Source organism: Theropithecus gelada, chromosome 10 (assembly GCF_003255815.1).
Source record: "Theropithecus gelada isolate Dixy chromosome 10, Tgel_1.0, whole genome shotgun sequence".
NCBI classification, from domain to species: domain Eukaryota; kingdom Metazoa; phylum Chordata; class Mammalia; order Primates; family Cercopithecidae; genus Theropithecus; species Theropithecus gelada.
The window spans coordinates 72539054-72557568 of record NC_037678.1 but is presented as its reverse complement, the minus strand read 5'-3'; the positions used below and the strand labels follow the sequence as shown (position 1 = coordinate 72557568).

The 18515-nt window shown below is 46.6% G+C and overlaps 2 protein-coding genes across 3 annotated transcripts in view; both read right to left on the bottom strand.

Moving 5' to 3' along the window:
* RAD21L1 (RAD21 cohesin complex component like 1) overlaps window positions 1-1158 on the bottom strand; it is a 35029-nt gene extending 33871 nt beyond the window's left edge. Inside the window, exon 1 of one of the 2 annotated variants that reach the window (XM_025400421.1) lies at window positions 795-1158. The gene's annotated coding sequence lies outside the window, so the exon portion shown is untranslated. The remainder of the gene's footprint in view (window positions 1-794) is intronic. The other variant, XM_025400420.1, reaches the window with a different exon arrangement.
* Window positions 1159-11828: 10670 nt separating this feature from the next.
* C10H20orf202 (chromosome 10 C20orf202 homolog) lies at window positions 11829-16657 on the bottom strand. The gene is made up of 2 exons (XM_025400271.1): window positions 16466-16657; window positions 11829-13237 (listed from the first exon to the last, which is right to left on the bottom strand). The coding sequence occupies exons 1-2, from the start codon at window positions 16598-16600 to the stop codon at window positions 13004-13006; spliced, it is 369 nt and encodes a 122-aa protein (XP_025256056.1). The 5' UTR covers window positions 16601-16657; the 3' UTR covers window positions 11829-13003.
* Window positions 16658-18515: the final 1858 nt, after the last annotated feature.

Here is an 18515-nt window from a genome sequence, read left to right as displayed (position 1 = left end):
TTTTTGAGACAGAGTCTCGCTCTGTCGCCCAGGCTGGAGTGCAGTGGCGCGATCTCAGCTCACTGCAAGCTCCGCCTCCCGGGTTCACGCCATTCTCCTGCCTCAGCCTCCCGAGTAGCTCGGACTACAGGCACCCGCCACCGCGCCCGGCTAATTTTTTTGTATTTTTTAGTAGAGACGGGGTTTCACCGTGGTCTCGATCTCCTGACCTTGTGATCCGCCCGCCTCGGCCTCCCAAAGTGCTGGGATTACAGGCGTGAGCCACCGCGCCCGGCCTAAACTGTACTTTTTAAGTGATGGACTTCTTTTAAAAAAAAAAAAAGCAGAAACCCCAAATCCTGCGATTTACTATTCCTGAGACATTGATTTTCCCAAACACATATTACCTACCCTTTTTCCCCTCGCCACAAAATATGCACACAAACTCCCCCCCACCTCACCCCCCCACCACGTCCTGGAGGCTATTTCTATCTCTAGATTGAACTGACTTCGTGCAAAGTGAAGCTAACGGGATGGGGCCAATCCGTGGGAACCTGCCAGGGAAGGGCAGGGTGGCGGGGAGGGAGGGAGGAAGGGGCCGGAAGGAGACCAGGCGGGGACCCTGGGAGAGGGGAGTGGGAGGAGAGGAGAGTGGGGAGAGAGGGGTGAGCCAGAAAGGGCGAGACCCTTCGGGGGGTGAGGGAGGGGAAAGCAAAGTGCTGGGCTGGGAGGAGCTGACGGCCACCCTCAGGGGCAGGGGGACGCCAAAGGCTCCTCCACAGACGACTCTTCAGAATGCAGGGCCGGGTGCTCACAGAGGGAAACTGAGGCCACAGCGCCCATTTTCTTCCGCGTGCGGGCGAGGAGACCCCGGGTCGCGCTCCCAGCCCCAGCTGGGCTGCGGGCGACGACCTTTCTTCCTCAGGCGGGACCCTCCAGGCTTGGCGCCGCGAGCTAACCGGGCGGTGAGGCGCCGTGGCCGGGTGCGTGTGGGGATGTGGGTGGTGGCGGCTCCCATCTCCCAGCCCGCCTACAGCCCTCGGGGTCCGGCCGGCCTCTCAGGCTGCGCCCTACTTTCAAAGCCTGGTCTGAGGTGTGGCGCGCCAGAGAAGGGGGCTGCGAGGAGTCGCCAGGTCAGCGTTTCGAGTCCGGGGCGCCGGGTTCTTGGCGCCGCTGGGCGTCTGCAATGCGCCGCAGGCGCGGGGCGGGGCGTGGAGAAGGCGGGGCAATGGGCGACGGGTGGGACTGACAGGGGATGGGGCGGGGCAGTGGGCGAGGGCGGGGCGTGGAGGGGATGGGGCGGGGTAGTGGGCGATGGGCGGGACTGACAGGGGATGGGGCGGGGCAATGGGCGAGGCGCGGGGCATGCAGGGGATGGAGAGGGACGTACAGGACATGTGGAGGGGCGTCGAGGGCTATGGAGGGGCGGCGCGGGGCAGCGCCTGAGGGACGGGCGGCAGGGGGCGGGGACGGGAGGCAGGGGGCGGGGAGGGGCGGGGCTGAGGGACGGCGCAGCGGCTGCGGCGGCTGGGGGCTCGGACAGAGTTAGGGCAGTGCGGTAGACTGCAGCGGACTGTGACTGAGAGGGACGAGGGAGCGGGGAGTTGGTGGGGACAGTGGACGGGGCAGGAGGGATAGAAGCAGACAGTGAGCAAGGCGCACCGGTCCTAGCGCGCAGTCTCCGGCTTTGTCCTGGCTCTCGGACCCGAGACACCTGTGCAGGGGCATGATAGGGACCGGGCCTGGGCCCCATAGTCCTGTTGTGAAAGGTGATCCTTCTGGCTGATCTCTGAACATCCCTATGATGCAGTCCAGTCTGTTCTCTTCCACTTACTAGCTGGAGGTCACTGGAGAAATTCTGTAATCCCTTGAACCTCAGATTTTCTCATCTGTAAAGTGAAAATAATAAAAGTACTTGCGCCGTAGGGTATTGTAAGAAATAAATAAAATGAACCATGTAAAGAGCCAAGCAATAATAAGTGCTCTACAAATATTAGCTATTATTATTATTATTAAAAAGATTATTCACATTGACCTGCCCTTTGGGGACAGCAAATATTTTCCAGCCTGGAATATCATCAGTAGCCAAAGCCAAGTGCTAGAACCTGAGAAAAATCCTGCAAGAGTATCAGGCTGCAAATCTGGTTTCCTCTCTTGAGTTTGATAGTAAATACTAATAAATCTTGGAGCGTCAATGCCATCCAATATAAGGTTATTGATAAGGTTCAGGCTCCTGGCTGGGCATTTTCATGGGTTTTCTCATTTACTTTTCAAACAATCTCACAAGGCAGTTATTGGTTTTCCCTCTTTTGAATAAGGAAAGGGCTGGGGAAAAAAATAGCAACCTGTTTAGGGTCACGTGGTTGGGAATTGTAGAGACAGGATTCAAATTGAAGTTTAGCTCCCAATTTCTGACCTCAGGAAATGGTGTCACGGCAACCATTCAAGAGGATGTCTGGGAGACACCCTTGGTGCCACCCTCATGTCTACTTTAATGCCAACCCATCAGCAAGCCCATCACTCCACCTTCAAATATGACTTTAATCTATCCCTTCTCAAGATCTTCACCCACTCCACCCTAGTCTAAGCCACCTCTCTCCTGGAAAAGCTCCAACCTCCTGATCGGTCTCCTTCCTGTCACTCGCCTCCCTAAAGCTCATTCTCTACACCAGGGGTTCCCAACCCCGGGTGGGAACAGGGCCGCATAGCAGGAGGTGAGCAGCGGGCGAGCGAACCTCACCGCCTGAGCTTCGCCTCCTGTCACATCAGCCTAGGCATTAGATTCTCACAGGAGCTCGAAACCTATTGTGAACTGCGCATGCGAGGGATCTAGGTTGCGCGCTCCTCACGAGACTCTCATGACCCCGCGCCCACCCAGCTTGTGGAATAATTGTCTTTCACAGAACTGGTCCCTGGTGCCAAAAAGGTTGGAGACCGCTGCTCCACACTGAAGCCAGAGGGGTCTTTGAAAAATATAGATCGTGGACGGGTGTGGTGGCTCACGCCTGTAATCCCAGCACTTTGGGAGGCCAAGGCAGGCGGATCACCTGAGGCCAGGAGTTGCAGACCAGACTGGCCAACATGGTGAAACCCTGTCTCCACTAAAAATGCAAAAATTAGCCGGGAGTGGTGATGGATGCGTGTAATCCCAGCTACTTGGGAGGTTGAGGCAGGAAAATCGCTTGAACCGGGGAAGCAGAGATTGCAGTGAGCGGAGTATGGGCCACTGCACTCCAGCCTGGACAACAGAGAGACTCTCTCAAAATATAGATCAAATCCTATTAAGAGCTGCAGGGTCCAGCCCTACTTGACTTAGCGGGTATTCTCCCCGTGTGCAGAGACAAGAGATTGTAATAAATAAAGACACAAGACAAAGACATAAAGAGAAAACAGTTGGGCCTGGGGGACCACTACCATCAAGATGCAGAGACCGGTAGTGGCCCCAAACGGCTGAGCTCACTGATATTTATTGCATACAAGACAAGCGGGCAGGGTAACAAGGGTGAATCTTCTAAGTGATTGACAAGGTGAAGCAAGTCACCTGATTACAGGATAGGGGGCCCTTCCCTTTTAGGTAGCAGGAAGCAGAGAGAGAAGGCAGCATACATCAGCGTTTTCTTCTCTGCACTTATAAGAAAGATCAAAGACTTTGAGACTTTTACTATTTCTTCTACCACTATCTACTGTGAACTTCAAAGAGGAACCAGGAGTGCGGGAGGAGCATGGAAGTGGACAAGGAGCGTGACCACTGAAGCACTGTACCACAGGGAGGGGTTTAGGCCTTGGGATGACTGTGGGCAGGCCTGGATAATATCCAGCCTTCCACAAGAAGTTGGTGGAGCGGAGTGTTCCCTGACTCCTCCAAGGAAAGGAGACACCCTTTCGCAGTCTGCTAAGTAAGGGGTGCCTTCCCAGACACTGGCATTACCGCTTGACCAAGGAGCCCTCAAGCAGCCCTTATGCAGGCATGACAGAAGGCTCACCTCTTGCCTTCTAGGTCACTTCTCACAATGTCCCTTCAGCACCTGTTCCTATACCCGCCGGTTACTCCTAGGTTATATTAGTAATGCAACAAAGAGTAATATCAAAAGCTAATGATTAATAATGTTTATAATAATGATTGGTAATGGTTTATGATCATCTCTGTCTAATTGGTATTATGACTATTCTTATTCTAACTATTTCCTTTATTATACTGAAACAGTTTGTGCCTTCAGTCTCTTGCCTCGGCACCTAGGTAATCCTCCAACCACAACCAGCGGGTTTCCCTTTCAAAGCCTTTTAAGCCTTCCTGTTGTTCTTAGAAAAAAACTCAAACTTCCTCCTAATAACTACAGGGCCCTACATGGTCTCCCTCTTACTTGTAATTCTGGCTTCATTTCATGTGGGTGGATTTACCGTAACAACTAGGAATCTTCAGTTTCAGGACCCTCACTTGCAAGGCCTCCTCCAAAGCCCTGGGAGAAGCATAGCAGTGTTTTCATATGGGCGTGTGTTTTTGTAAAGTTTTCAAAAATAAGATATTTTACCATAATCTTTGAAGATGGATGTCTCTTTCCACTTTAACTCTCTCTGTCACACTGTGTGGGTGGCAATGAAGTAGCTGAAGGGTGTGGCTGAGGCAGAGCTGAGTTACATGTACACTTAATACAGGTTCAGAGGGATCTATTTATGTGGTCTACAGTCACTTTGATCTATAGTCAAGTCATTGCTATCTATCTTAGTTAGGAATGGCTTCCAGGAACACATCTACGGCCCACCATACTGACTCATCCTGCACTGTGACACAAAGGTACAGGGCCATAAATCGTTTTAAAGCATAGCATCAGGAGTACGTATGTATTGGATAAGAAACAAAATTTGAAACATACAGAGTCAGAAACTAGTCTGTCGAGAATTCTTCCAATCATCAGACATATTAAACTATAAGCAGAGGATTTGGTTCTCATCAAAGCCCAGTTAAAGCAGAAGTTCTTTCCTTCTGTCTACCTGAAATCTATCTGACAACACAACATATGCAATTATAAATGCACTGCACATTTTTTCATCCTTTGTAATAGGAATTGCACAAACTAGGAGATATCAGAGTCTCATTTGTGTTCATAGAGCACAAACATGCGGCAGTGCTGTAAACAGCTAATACATCCACGTAGGAAGCTGCATGTTTATGATCTCATTGTATTGGCTCATGTCTTCTTTGGCCATCTCTGCCTTCGCCATGTCAGGTGCTTACAGATGAACTAGCCTGCAGATCATAACAAAAGTAGTGATTCATTAAGAGAAATAGACACATTTCAAATCAAAGTGTTAGGGAAACAGGAGCATAGGAGAGCCAGGGTCACACCATTTTAAAATCGACTCTATCGTAAAATTAGCAAGACCCATTCCTGGCCAGTTATGACCCATGTTCATAAGACGTTTACAGTTGAGAAAACAAAGACACCTGCGAGGACACACTCCTACAACAACGGAAAGTCCAGATGTCCCGGTATCCATAACAATATGTGCTTTCAAGATAATTACAGTCATCTTGATGGGTATTTTTGATTGTAGTCATTTTGATGGATGTATACACTAAAATGCCAAGGATAACTTTCTTTAAATCAACAAAGCACTAAATTTTGTCATGCTGTTAGTCCACCCACATGTATACATATCTTAATCTTTACATAGATACATGCCCTCTATAAGAAAAACTTAAAGATGAGGTATTTCTCCTCTTGCTTTCTGAGGACGCCCTACTCTATAACTGAGTAGCTTTCGCTAAAACTACTTCTTCTCAGTGCCCTCTGCGACTCTCCTTGAATTCCTTCCTGTGCGAGGTCCAAGAACCCTCTCTTGGGGTCTGGATCAAGACCCCCTTTTCCGGCAACAAAAGTAATTAATAGACTTAGATTGTTTGGTAATCTAAGTAATTAAAAGGAGTGAATCATATAAATACAATGGGAAAGTTTTAATTTCTCAATTATTTAACATGAAATACTGACATACAGGAAGAAAATATAGAACTCCTAATACACCCCTACAATAGGGACAGCAACAATAAATTGGATAACGTACCATCCCCTCAAATACTATTTAAAATTAGTCACTTACAAGAAGGCTTACAGCTCACATATGAAAGGAACGTAGAGGTTTCCCCAAAATTGACAATAATCCCAAAAATATACATGGCATTTTTACAACGTTTAAATTGTTTAAAGTACCACACAAAAAAATTAATCTTGTAGAGGACAGACTGAATTATTTCCAGTCTCTTTGAAGAAAATAAAATAACAAAATTGTTGTCATCACTAGATGGTCAAACAAGATACAGAAAAAAATGTAGAGAAAAATTATTATAGAGCCATATCATGCAGCTAATATTGTGCTATTTTCCTAGATTTTATGTTTTGTGATTTTTGCCAGCTAAAGTTTATTTCATCTCTCATTATTAAAAAAACTCTTTCTAGCCTAATTCTGTATTTCTGATTTTGCATTCTTTCTCTTAATGTGATTGATACTCTAAATTGTATAAGCTTCAGGCCCCACAAACCTGGACTTGCTCCATCCCGTTCCCCCGGCTTCTTGGGTTCCAGCCATATTAGATACCCTCTGTGCCCATTGCTTGTGAAAGTGCTGCACACAGGAGTGCTAGAAACATATTTGTAAATGAATGAATGAATGACTCAAAAACTGGAATGCGGACTATTAACCACACGAAAACACAAATTTTGTCTGTTTTATTTGTTGTGACATTCCCACATCCAGAACAGTGCCCGACACACAGCAGGTGCACATTAAGTATTTTTTTAAATGAATCCAAGCCTGATCAACTGCAGACAATGTTTCTTTCCATTCTCTCCGGTTATTCCCAGTTTGTTACAAAGCATTTTCCAACATCCTCTCCACAGCTCTGAGAGGTGTCATTTTTATTTTAGAGTTAAGGATAAGTGGAGGATCAGAAAAGGAGGCCCCAGATCACTCTGTCCGTGGCAGAGCTAAAGTTCAAACGCAGATATCTGGGGCCAGAAAGCCTCTTGGTCCATGGTCCTCCCAATAAGATGCCGCACAATGGGAAAGCTGATAGGGAGCCAGACACGCAACCCGGAACGGGCTGATTCACGGAAGAATTGCTCTGTATGGACACTAGGTGGCGCCCACACACAGCGTAATTACCCTAGTCTTCGCTGGCGCACGTACGAAATCTAAACACATTTGTCAGAAGCTCAACTTTGAAACTTCAGTTTCATCTGTTTGTAATTGTCCTGCTTTTGCTTCCTTGGGTCACAATTTTCTCCGCTGTCAAATGGAAATATTAACACGTACTCACTGGTCAAGTCTGTTACAATGCCTGTGCATTGTAGGTGTTCAACAAAGATAAACTCTTCTGACAGCCACCAAGGTAATCTGCAGCTATGTGAGATTCTGCTTAGCCCTGCACATTGGCCAGAGAATGCTTTCCAGAAGCAATGAGAGGGAAATTCCCTTCTGTTGATCACCTATTGTGGTAAACTGAAAAATGGCCTCCACATCCTAATCCTTATATGTTACCTTATAGGGAAAGAAAGGCAGGTGAAAGTCTTTAGAGATGTGATTAAGAATCTTGACATGCAGAGATTATCCTGTGTTATCCAGGTGCAATAAATACAATTATGTGATTCCTTATAAGAGGTAGATTGAGGGAGATTTAACACTCACAGAGCAAAAAGCTATGAGAAGACAGAGACAGAAACTGAAGTTATGCAGCCTAAGTCAAGGACTACCAGCAGCCACGAGAAACTGGAAGAGGCGAGGAAGGAATTCTCTGTTGGAGTCAGCAGGGAGTAGTCTGACCAACACCTTGATTTTGGTCCAGTGAGACTGACCTCAGCCCAGTGAAACAGGAGCTGTCCCCATGACCTGGGGAGGGTTTGGGCAAAACAAAGCAGAGTGGCAGAGACAGGACAGAACTGGGGCTCAAGATATGCTGGGACAGGGATGGGTGTGCATTATTGGGGTCGCCAGATTCTGTGTCTGCTTACTTACTAGAGAGATAACAGAGGTATTGTCCTAGAGTTGCCTTCACACACATTAGAGATTGTCTTTCACCAGACCCTGCCAGAGGAGGGAGCAGGGATCCTATGAGCCTGACATCACTGCTTCTTCTCTTCATGGCACCCCTCCCCCACTGTGGCTGATCAGAAGAGCAACATCATATCATAGTAAAAGCTCTGCTTAGGCAGGAGATAGACCTGAGATTCAGTGCCACTACTGCCATTTACTCATTGTGCTTTTTCTTGGGCAACTTAGCTCAACTAAACTTCAGTTCTTTCATCCATAAAATGGAGTTTTAATATCACCCTTGCAGAGATGTTGAGTGTGTTTAGTGCAATAAGATCTTGACAATGCCTTGTGTGGTGCTGGTAGTTAGGGCAGATGATTGATAATGACGATGAATAGCTTACATGACACATAGTTGTTAGATGACAAGCACTGTTGTGTTTTCCATGTATTAACTCATTTATTCCTCACAAAAACCCCAGGAGATAGGCAATACTATTATCCCCATTCTATAGATGATAAAACCAAGGCATAGAGAGTTTAATGACTTGCCCAAGGGCACACAATCAGTATATTGTAGAGCTGGGATTTGAACACAGGCAATGAGGCTCCAGGCTGTATTTACAATCACTAAACTATCCTGACTTTAAAAATGGTAGCTATCAGACAGGCGCAGTGGCTCACGCCTGTAATCCCAGCACTTTGGGAGGCCAAGGCGGGCAGATCACCTGAGGTCAGGAATTTGAGACCAGTCTGACCAACATGGAGAAACCCTGTCTCTACTAAAAATACAATATTAGCTAGGCGTGGTGGCGCATGCCTGTAATTCTAGCTACTTGGGAGGCAGATGCAGGAGAATCGCTTGAACATAGGCGGTAGTGGTTGTGGTGAGCTGAGATCATGCCATTGCATACCAGCCTGGGCAACAAGAGCAAAACTCCGTGTCAAAGAAAAAAAAAAAAAAAAGGTAAAGGTAGTCATCTATTGCGGCACTATTTACAATAGCAAAGACATGGAACCAACCCAAATGCACATCAATGATAGACTGGATAAAGAAAATGTGGTACATATACACAGTGGAGTGCTATGCAGCCAGAAAATCAAATGAGATCATGTCCTTTGCAGGGTCATGGATGAAGCTAGAAGCCATCATCCTCAGCGAACTAACACAGGAACAGAAAACCAAACACTGCATGTTCTCATTCGTAACTGGGAGTTAAACAATGAGAACACATGGGCGCAGGGAGGGGAACAACACACACTGGAGCCAGTCGGTGGTGGGGGGCAAGGGGAAGGAGAGTATTAGCACAAATAGCTAATGCACACGGGGCTCAAAACCTAGATGACGGGTTGATAGGTGCAGTACACCACCATGGCACACGTATACCTATGTAACAAACCTACACGTTCTGTACTTGTATCCTGGAACTTAAGAGTAAAATAAAATAAAATAAAATAAAATAGTAGCTGTCATTATTAATAATAATTGCTAAGATTTACTGAGCACTGCTTATGTGCCAGGAACATGTTGACTCATTGCATTTGCTCAATAGTCCTATGCGGTAATTTCTATTATCCCCACTTTATAGAAGAACAAACTAAAGCATAGAAAACTTATGTTATATGCCCAAGGTTAGAGAGCTGATAAGATGCAGATCTGGTATTCAAACCCAGGCAGCCTGATGTCAAAGTCCTCCCTTTTAATTACCTATGTATGATGATGGGTGTCAAAAGTTAAGCTGACCAATCAGATTCCCTCGCTATAAACTGCGACTTAAAGAAATAGCAGGAGAGTAAAATCTTTAGCAGTGGGAGTGGACCTGAAAAGATGCAGAAAGACCAGAAAGTAGAGCCCAACCCTTGACACAATGCTATGAGGAAGACTGGCCACCTGGAGGGTCATGTATAGGCATTCCAGCTGACAGCCTCAGCTAAGGCCAGCATCACCTGCCAGAGGGGAACAAATCAGCCTTTGAGATACCACCTGACTGCAATCATTTGAGAGACCCAAAGCCAAGAACCACTCAGCTGAGCCCAGAACTATGAAAAACATAATTTACAACAATAATAAATGGCTGTTGCAATAATAAAGGGATTGCTGTGTTTAAGTTTGGAGGCAATTTGTTACACACCAATATACGCCACAACACATGGGCTCCGTAAGGTGTCACAGCTGACCCAGGACTGGAAGCTGGCTCTCATGTAAAGGTGTGAGAGATTAGATCATTTCTAATCAGTCACAGTATAAGTAAGCCCTGACTTGCCGCCCTGACCCACTCTAGGTTTCACATCTTGAACTGTTCTTCTTGCTCCTAAATTTTTAGTTTCTGACCTCCTGAATCCTTTTTCCATCTCTGTCCCCTCCTCTCCTCATCCTGGATGCCAGACTTAGGTGTGCAGTCCTGTTTTTGCTGCCTTAACAGAGAAAGCCCTCGATTTTCCTGAGACCAAGATCCACATGCTCCCTCTGCTGCTCACTGTCCTGCATGGCCATGATTTCCAACCCAGCCCTCCAGGACCAACGCTGAAGATGTCATTTCCATCCCAACTCTTTGTCCAGCATCTGGGCTCAGCCTTGGCTTTCTCTGACGTAGGATCAGGAAGTGAACATTGGTTCCGAATGTAGGGTCTTGGAGAACAACAAATATCCCACCAGAAGGGCAGGTTCCGGGGCTCTAGGTCTATTTTCCCAGATTGTAGATGGAGGGGTTGGCAGGGCTTTTTGGTCTTTGGGCCCAAATGTGGAAAGCAGGGAGAGACAGAGGGTGATAGTGATTAGCACTGGGCATGGGAGACCAATGTCATTTCTACTTTGCATGGCCAGGCAGATATCTGTCAGGATGATAGTGGCTAGTCAGCTTGTCCATTTGTAACAGTCATAGTTTCACAAGTCAGAACATAATCATGCAGCAATAATAAGGTGCCATTCATTAGCCTTTCCAGTGTAACCAGTTACAGTGGCAATTGGTAATAACAGCAAAAAGCTGTGTCAGTCTGGGACAGGTAGGAGACAGAAACCACACCAGTTATTTTAACACAGAAAATTTAATATAAAGAATTGCTAACTAGGTATAAAGTTGTTAACTGGGTGACTGAAAGGTTATAAAAAGAACTTTAAGGTAGAAATTGCAGGAAGCATCTGCCATCTCCAGGGCTGAGGGAACAAAGAGGCAGAAACTATCAAAACTTTAAAACTTAGAGGAGGAATTCCCTGGAGCTTAAATTCAGATATCTGAGAAAGGAACTCAGCTCAGCTGGGGCTGGTGTCGCGGAGCTCAGGGAAGGGCCAGGTAGGTAAGGCAGGGACCCACACTTCAAGGGAAGAGGGACTGGCATCTGAAGCTGATGTCTCTGAGCTCCTGGAAGGGGCCCAGGGAGTCTGGAACTGGGATCCTGGAGAAGTCTGGTGCTTCATGAAGGAACTGCTGCCTGTAGTGAAGAAACATTGCTGGGAGATGCTCATAAGAACAGGAGGCCCACAGGGAAACAAGAAGAAGGAGCAAGACCCTTTTCTCTCCTGTAGACTTGTAGTCTAACTCCACCCTGTATATCGGCAAAGCCTAATAAACTCTAACAGGGAGCAGCTGGTAACACCAAAAGGTGGTTTGCAGGAACCCAGCCCCAGCATCACAGAGCAGCTATCATTTATATTATCAAATATAAAAATCACAGGTGGATCTGACTACAAGCATTATACTTAGAATGCACCCCCTCCACTCGGCCTCTACATGCAATCGATTTACTTTTTCAAAGCCATAAAAACAATGTTCTAGCAACACACAGGTAGATTTTCAAAAACAAAAAGGCCTACTAATCATCAGACCATCTTAACACCATGACTTTTTTATTTTCACATTTTCTGTTTTAGTCTTTCTTATAGGCAGATGTAATTTTTCAGTTATGACTGCAGCACCCCACACAACTGAGTGTCTCTGCTGTGTCACAAGCCTGGTTGCCTGCTGTTACGGACATTGTTGTCACAAACCCTCATTGAATGGAATGCCATTTCCCTATTGATTTCTCCTCTGTGATTCTTTGAATATCTGGATCGTATTCCTCAGGACCATTCTAGCTGCAAATAAGGGAAACTGCTCAAATCAGCTTAACCAAAAACAAATTGATGTGTGTGGCTGTGGTGGGGGGTGAAATTGACTGTCTTTGGTCGCTGGAAAGAATGCAGGAGTAACTCACAAAACTAAGACCTAAAACCAGGGACCAAAAAGAGCCAGAGCTCTTCCTCTCTGTCCAACTGCTGTGTGGCCCTCTCTCTACTTCTCTTTGGAGATTAGCCTCTTTCCTTCCTACTGCAGACAGTTCTTCTTTACCTGGTAGGAACATGGCCACCAGCAGCCTCAGTCTTCTAAGTGTAATAGAAAGAGCATCCAGGTAGCAATCTCAGGGAAGGTCGGTAATTGGCTCTGTTGGTTCACATGCCCATCCATTGGGCCAATCATCTTTTTAGGGCAACCATGAATTATATCATTGGCCAGGCCTGGTAATATACCCGTGCTTATGGCCAGGGTGTTTACAGGGCTTGATATGTTATCAGATGAAGGGGAATGGGAAGGCTTCCTGGGAAGACAGAAAACAGCCACTAAGTCACTACACAGGGTTTGGAATTTTCACCACGGCAACACTTGGTAAACATTACTGCACATCTAGTTCTTTGTTTTAACAATTGCCTTGTGAGAAATTTCCAAGGATAGGGTTACTGCCATGGTGCTTGCCAGAGCACTAGAGCACATTTGTGTTTTCAGTTGAAAAGTGTGTTCACATCCAATACCTTATGTGTGCCTCACCAAGAAATCCCAAGTGACAGAAAAGGAACCAGAGACACAGAGAAGTTGAGTGACAGATCCAGGGACGCACAGCAGATGAGGGCAGAAGTGAACCCAGAGCCCTGGCTTTCTGATTCCCATTCCAACACTCTGCCCCTAAAACATCACAGTGAAAGGTTAGACTAATGGTGAGACTGTTAAAGCGCAGTGTCATCTCTGTCCAATTAAGGGAGAGAGCTTCGTCTGCTCTCTTCCCCTCGGAGGAGCTGGGCCAGACCCCTTGAGCAAACAGGCTGGCAGCCCCTGCCTTCAGAGCCTGCTCGAGCTCTGATGGGGGATGTCCCTCCGCTGGACCTGGTGTCCTCCCAGTGGGCGCTGTCAGCACGCAGCTCCTCCAGGACACTGTGAAGATGCCTCAGTGTGAGCAGGAGCCTCTGGTCTTGAATCTGCATCTCAGACTAGGAGAGAGAAGGAGCCTGTGAAGGGATGCGCGGAGCCCTGGATGTTTCCCCATCAAGCCCCTTCCCTCTCTGTCTCATCAGAGACAAGCCCACTTGTGATTCGCACAACCTCACAGGAGCCATATCCACCAATGCCTCAGTTTCTTGCTCTGCAAAGCAGAAAGCAAATTGCTTACTTTTCAAGGCTTTCATGAGGACTGAATGAATTTGCCCATGGGAAAATCCTTTCAAAGGGTCAGCGAGGTCAAAACTACTTTGATTACAATACTAAGATATTATTTTCCTTTTTTTGCTTTCATTTTCTTATGAGCATACCGTGGAGTTTTCCAGAAGCTAATGACATGTAATATCTCAACAGATTGAATGCAGGAGCCGCTATGAGAATCCAGCTGTGTTCTATTAAGACAGACATTAAAGCAATTTGCAACAATGTAAAATGGGGATACTCTTCCCACTAAATATTTGCTTTGAAAAATACAGTGATTTTGAATGAGTAATGTTTTATTAACATATTATGAGTTTGTTATTATTTTAGAATGCATTAGTAAATATATTAAAATGTCTCAGCTTTGGCTTCTAATTCAGTCAGTATTGTTCTATATAACTCACATAAACGAAAGCTTTTTGGTGGCCTTAATTTTCTGGGCATAAAGGGGTCCGAAGACCCAAAAGTTTCAGAACTGCTGTATTACAACTATACTATCATCTTCAGCCATCTCCTTTCTTTCTCCGATTTTTCCCTGGGAATTTTTTCCCATACATTTTCCCTCTTTTTCTTTCTGTTTATTTATTTATTTATTTATTTTTGAGGTGGGGTCTCACTCTGTTGCCCAGGCTGTAGTGCAGTGGGGCGATAACGGCTCACTGCAGCCTTGAGCTCCTGGGCTCAACTGATGCTCCCACCTCAGCCTCCCGAGTAGCTGGGACTCCAGGTGCACACCACCACGCCCGGCTAAATTTTGTACTTTTTGTAGAGGCAGGGTCTTGCCCTGTTGCCCAGGTTGGTCTCAGACTCCTGGGCTCATGCGATCCTCCCAACTCAGCTCCCAAAATTTGCTTTCTCTTTAAAAATGCTAACATTCTATTTTCTGACTAAGTAATCCTTCACACATGATAGAAAACTGCAAAGCTACAAAAGGACATATATTTAAAAGTCTCTCCCACCCACCTTACTTTATCCCTAACTCAAGCATCCTTCCCCAGAGGCAACCACCGCAAATGCTTCCGTTTTTCCTTCCGAAGCTGGTCGGGGCAACACATGGTTAGATATACAGATTCTCAGCCTCTCTCTTTCTCTGCCTCTCTTTGCAAGAGATACTTATGAACATTATTTCCCCACTAAAAATAGTGTTTTCATTTTTGTGACAAGCTGATTACAAGTGAGAAGACCAAGTCTGCATCCTCTACCCAAGCATGAGTAACACTGCCAAGAGAATAGGTAGCTAGAAAGAGAGACTTGAGGCCGGGCACAGTGGCTCACATCTGTAATCCCAGCACTTTGAGAGGCTGAGGTGGGCAGATTGCCTGAGGTCAGGAGTTCAAGATCAGCCTGGCCAACATGGTGAAACCTGGTCTCTACTAAAACTACAAAAAAATTAACCAGCCATGGTGGATGCGCCTGTAATCCCAGCTACTGGGGAGGCCGAGGCAGGGGAATCGCTTGAACCGAGGAGGCAGAGGTTGTAGTGAGTCAAGATCGTGCCGCTGCACACTCCAGCCTGGGTGACAGAGTGAGGCTCTGTCTCAAAAAAAAAAAAAAAAAAAAAGGAAAGACGTGAAGCAAAGGTGTAGCTGGCCTCCCTCAGAACACTGGGACAACTCAGGCTGCAGAGCGAGTGGTCCTGGGCCCATTTTTTCCTCAGAAAACATTCACTCTGTGTTTTCTCAATTTTAGGGTTTTCCTCCTGCACATATTTTTGTCCAACCTTCAGCACCATTTCTGAGTATGTGACTGTAAGACCACAGTGGGGTTCCCAGCACGGAGGTGATATTGAGGCACCCAGGCACCCACAGTTTCAGGGAGCATGAGGAAGACAGCTGCCCAGCGCTGGATGCCTGCTGACTGTGGGAAGCTGCAGTCCCTGCTGCTGGAATCCCCTGGTCCCATGAGAAGCCCTACTGGGTCAGCCCTTCCTCTGGGGTGATGAAAGGGTTGGGTCCCAGCTGGCCTGTTGCCTGGCAACCCAGAAAGGTCATTTTCGGACAATCCTGTCTCTCCCCAGAATAAGAAGTGGGTGTGTAGAGAAACAAACCTCTTCTGAGGTTTCCTGAACTGCCTCCTCTCTCCTGGCAGGTGTCCCCACACACTTGGGGGCACCCCTCTTTTTCCGGACTTGGAGAAAATACCGTAATGAAAGGTTCCTGAGCAGCAACCGCGGGACCAAGTAACATAACACAGGTTCAGGAGAGTTAGTGCTCCATGGGGGAGGCCCTTGCCAATGGGAAATGAGAGACAGGAATCTGCTGGGCAGATGAATTTCCTCTCGTTCTCTCTCCCCCAATGTGCAGTTCCTCCTTCAACCCCTGCAGAACATCTCAGCTGCTGAGACACCCACTGGGCCTCCTTGAGGTGCCTTCTGAAGCCGTAGGCTGCTTGGTAATACAATGTCTGGCGTAATTGCCTGGCATAGCATTGGCCTCTGCTGCCACACCCTATGTTCCTCCCTATCACCACCCTGGGCTTGTACTTCCAAATAAAGTGCTGGTTTCTCAATCCTTGTCCAAGCCTCTGCTTTCTAGAGAACCCAGGCTAAGACATTGGGTGTGCGCATGTCCATCTGGGTCAGGATTATAATAGCCAACATCAATGTGCCAAGTATTTGTTAAGAGGATTACAAGCATCTCTTCAGTGAATCCTTACAATACCCCATACGATATTGGTAGTAGTGTTGTTCCCATTTTTTGGTAAGGAAACTGAGGCTCAAAGAGGTAAGGTCCCTGCTAGAGCCACACAGCAGCAGAGCTGGGCTCACACCGAGGACTCAGTGTCTTTCTAAAACCAGTCTGGCCAGCACCACACCCAGCACCTCCTATGTAGGCCATGACCTACTTATCCCCGCACCTGAGATCACAATTGTGCATTGTGTGGCAGGTCCCAGAGAGGAGACTGCAGGGTCCATACCGTAGCCTGCAGCCTTGGCCCCACGGGGGATCTGGGAGGGAAAACTAGAGATCCTTGGAAAATACGTGGTCGGGGAATCAAGGAAAAGAAATGCAAAACCTTACCAGCTCCTTTCTCAGCCACTCCAGGGTCTCCCCAAGACTCGGGCTGGGCTCTTCCGCTGTTTTCATCTCTGTGTCCTTGGGAGTGACCTTGACACTGACCTGGTTCTGTGCCTGAGGGATCTTTGACTTGTACATTCCCCCAACTCCTTCAGACTGGCAGCAGGTTCTGGCCAAATCATAGAAGATGGAGTTAATGAGAGCAGGAAGTAGCTCACATTGAAAAATGTAATTTGGCTTTTTTTTTTTTTTTTAAAGGGCTTTAGTGCTCTGAACAGAACAAGGAGGAAGGGAGGGAGACCATTAGGGGTCCAAGTACCTTGGTGCCTGCTGGTTCCAGAAGCGAAGAATATGTGATGCCAACAGGATCACAGAGACTGCAAAGCTTTAAATGGCAACAATAATGGTTATTAGGCAAGTAGGCACTCTTTTCTAAGGGTTTGCTTTGTGCTTTACATGTAAAGTATGTATATGTCTCATTTGGCATATACCTCCACCGGTATCTCAAGTCCCTGTCCTCATTTACGTATCTATAGAGTCTAGATAAAGGGAAAAGCTCACTTTCCAAGTTCCCTTGTTTCTGGAATCCCCATGTGACCCATTTCCGGCAAATGAGATCAAAGCAGCAATTTGCTGTTAGGCTTCCAGAAAAACTTTTACCTTCCTAATAAAAGGGAAAATGTCACTGCTGCTTCCCTTTTACTCCTATTTTTTCCCTTTTCCCTCTGCCTTGAATGTGGATGTGATGTCTGGAGCTACAGTAACTATCTTGCAACCATAAGACAAAGCCCAAGAAAATCACAGAGCCATTAGATATCATTGCACCCCCGAATCAGCAACAGCATCTATATGAGACAAAAGACCCCATTTCTAATGGGACACTCTGCTACCTGCAGGCAAACACAGTCCTGACACACCATTTATTCTCCCCATCGTTACAGGAAAGGGATCCCGGCCCAGACCCCAAGGGAGGGTTCTTGGACCTCCTGCAAGAAAGAATTCAAGGGGTGTCCATACAGTAAAATGAAAGCAAGTTTATTAGGAAAGTAAAGGAATAAAAGAATGGCTACTCCATAGATAGAGCAGCCTTGAGGGCTGCTGGTTGCCCATTTTTATGGTTATTTCTTGATTATATGCTAAACAAGGGGTAGAATATTCATGTCTCCCCTTTTTAGACCATGTAGGGTAACTTCCTGATGTTGCCATGGCATCTGTAACCTGTCATGGCGCTGGTGGGAGTGTAGCAGTGAGGATGACCAGAGGTCACTCTTGTGGCCGTCTTGGTTTTGGTGAGATTTAGCGGGCTTCTTTACTGCAATTGTTTTATCAGCAAGGTCTTCATGGCCTGTATGTTGTGCTGATCTCATCCTGTGACTTAGAATGGCTTAACCATCTGGGAATGCAGCCCAGTGGGTCTCAGCCTCATTTTACCCAGCCCCTATTCAAGTTGGAGTTGCTCTGGTTCAAATGCTACTGACATCATCACACTGTGAAGCAGGTATTCAATTCTGTCTTTCACCAAACACTTATTGAATGTCTACTGTGTTCCAAGTTCTGCTCTAGACACTGGGGTTATCAACCAAAATCAGAGAAATAAAGGCCCTGCTTTCCTGGAGCTGACATCCTAGTAGTCACTGGAAACAAATTAATGCTATGATGAAAATAAGTAGAATCTATTCTCACATAGGTCTTTTAAAATATAAATTTATTGGGCAGGAGTGGTGGCTCACACCTGCAATCCCAGCACTTTGGGAGGCTGAGACAGGCGGATCACCTGAGGCCAGGAGTTCGAGACCAGCCTGGCCAACATGGTGAAACCCCGTATCTCCTAAAAATACAAAAATTAGCTAGGTGTGGTGGTGGGCACCTGTAATTCCAGCTACTCAGGAGGCTGGAGCAGGAGAATTTCTTGAACCCAGGAGGAGGCGGTTGCAGTGAACCGAGATTGCAAATTTATATATATATAAATTTATTCTACTCACATGCACTAGAAACTCCAAACCAAGAATTAGCATAGTGACCCCAGATAAAGAAGTGAAATGACTTGACTGGC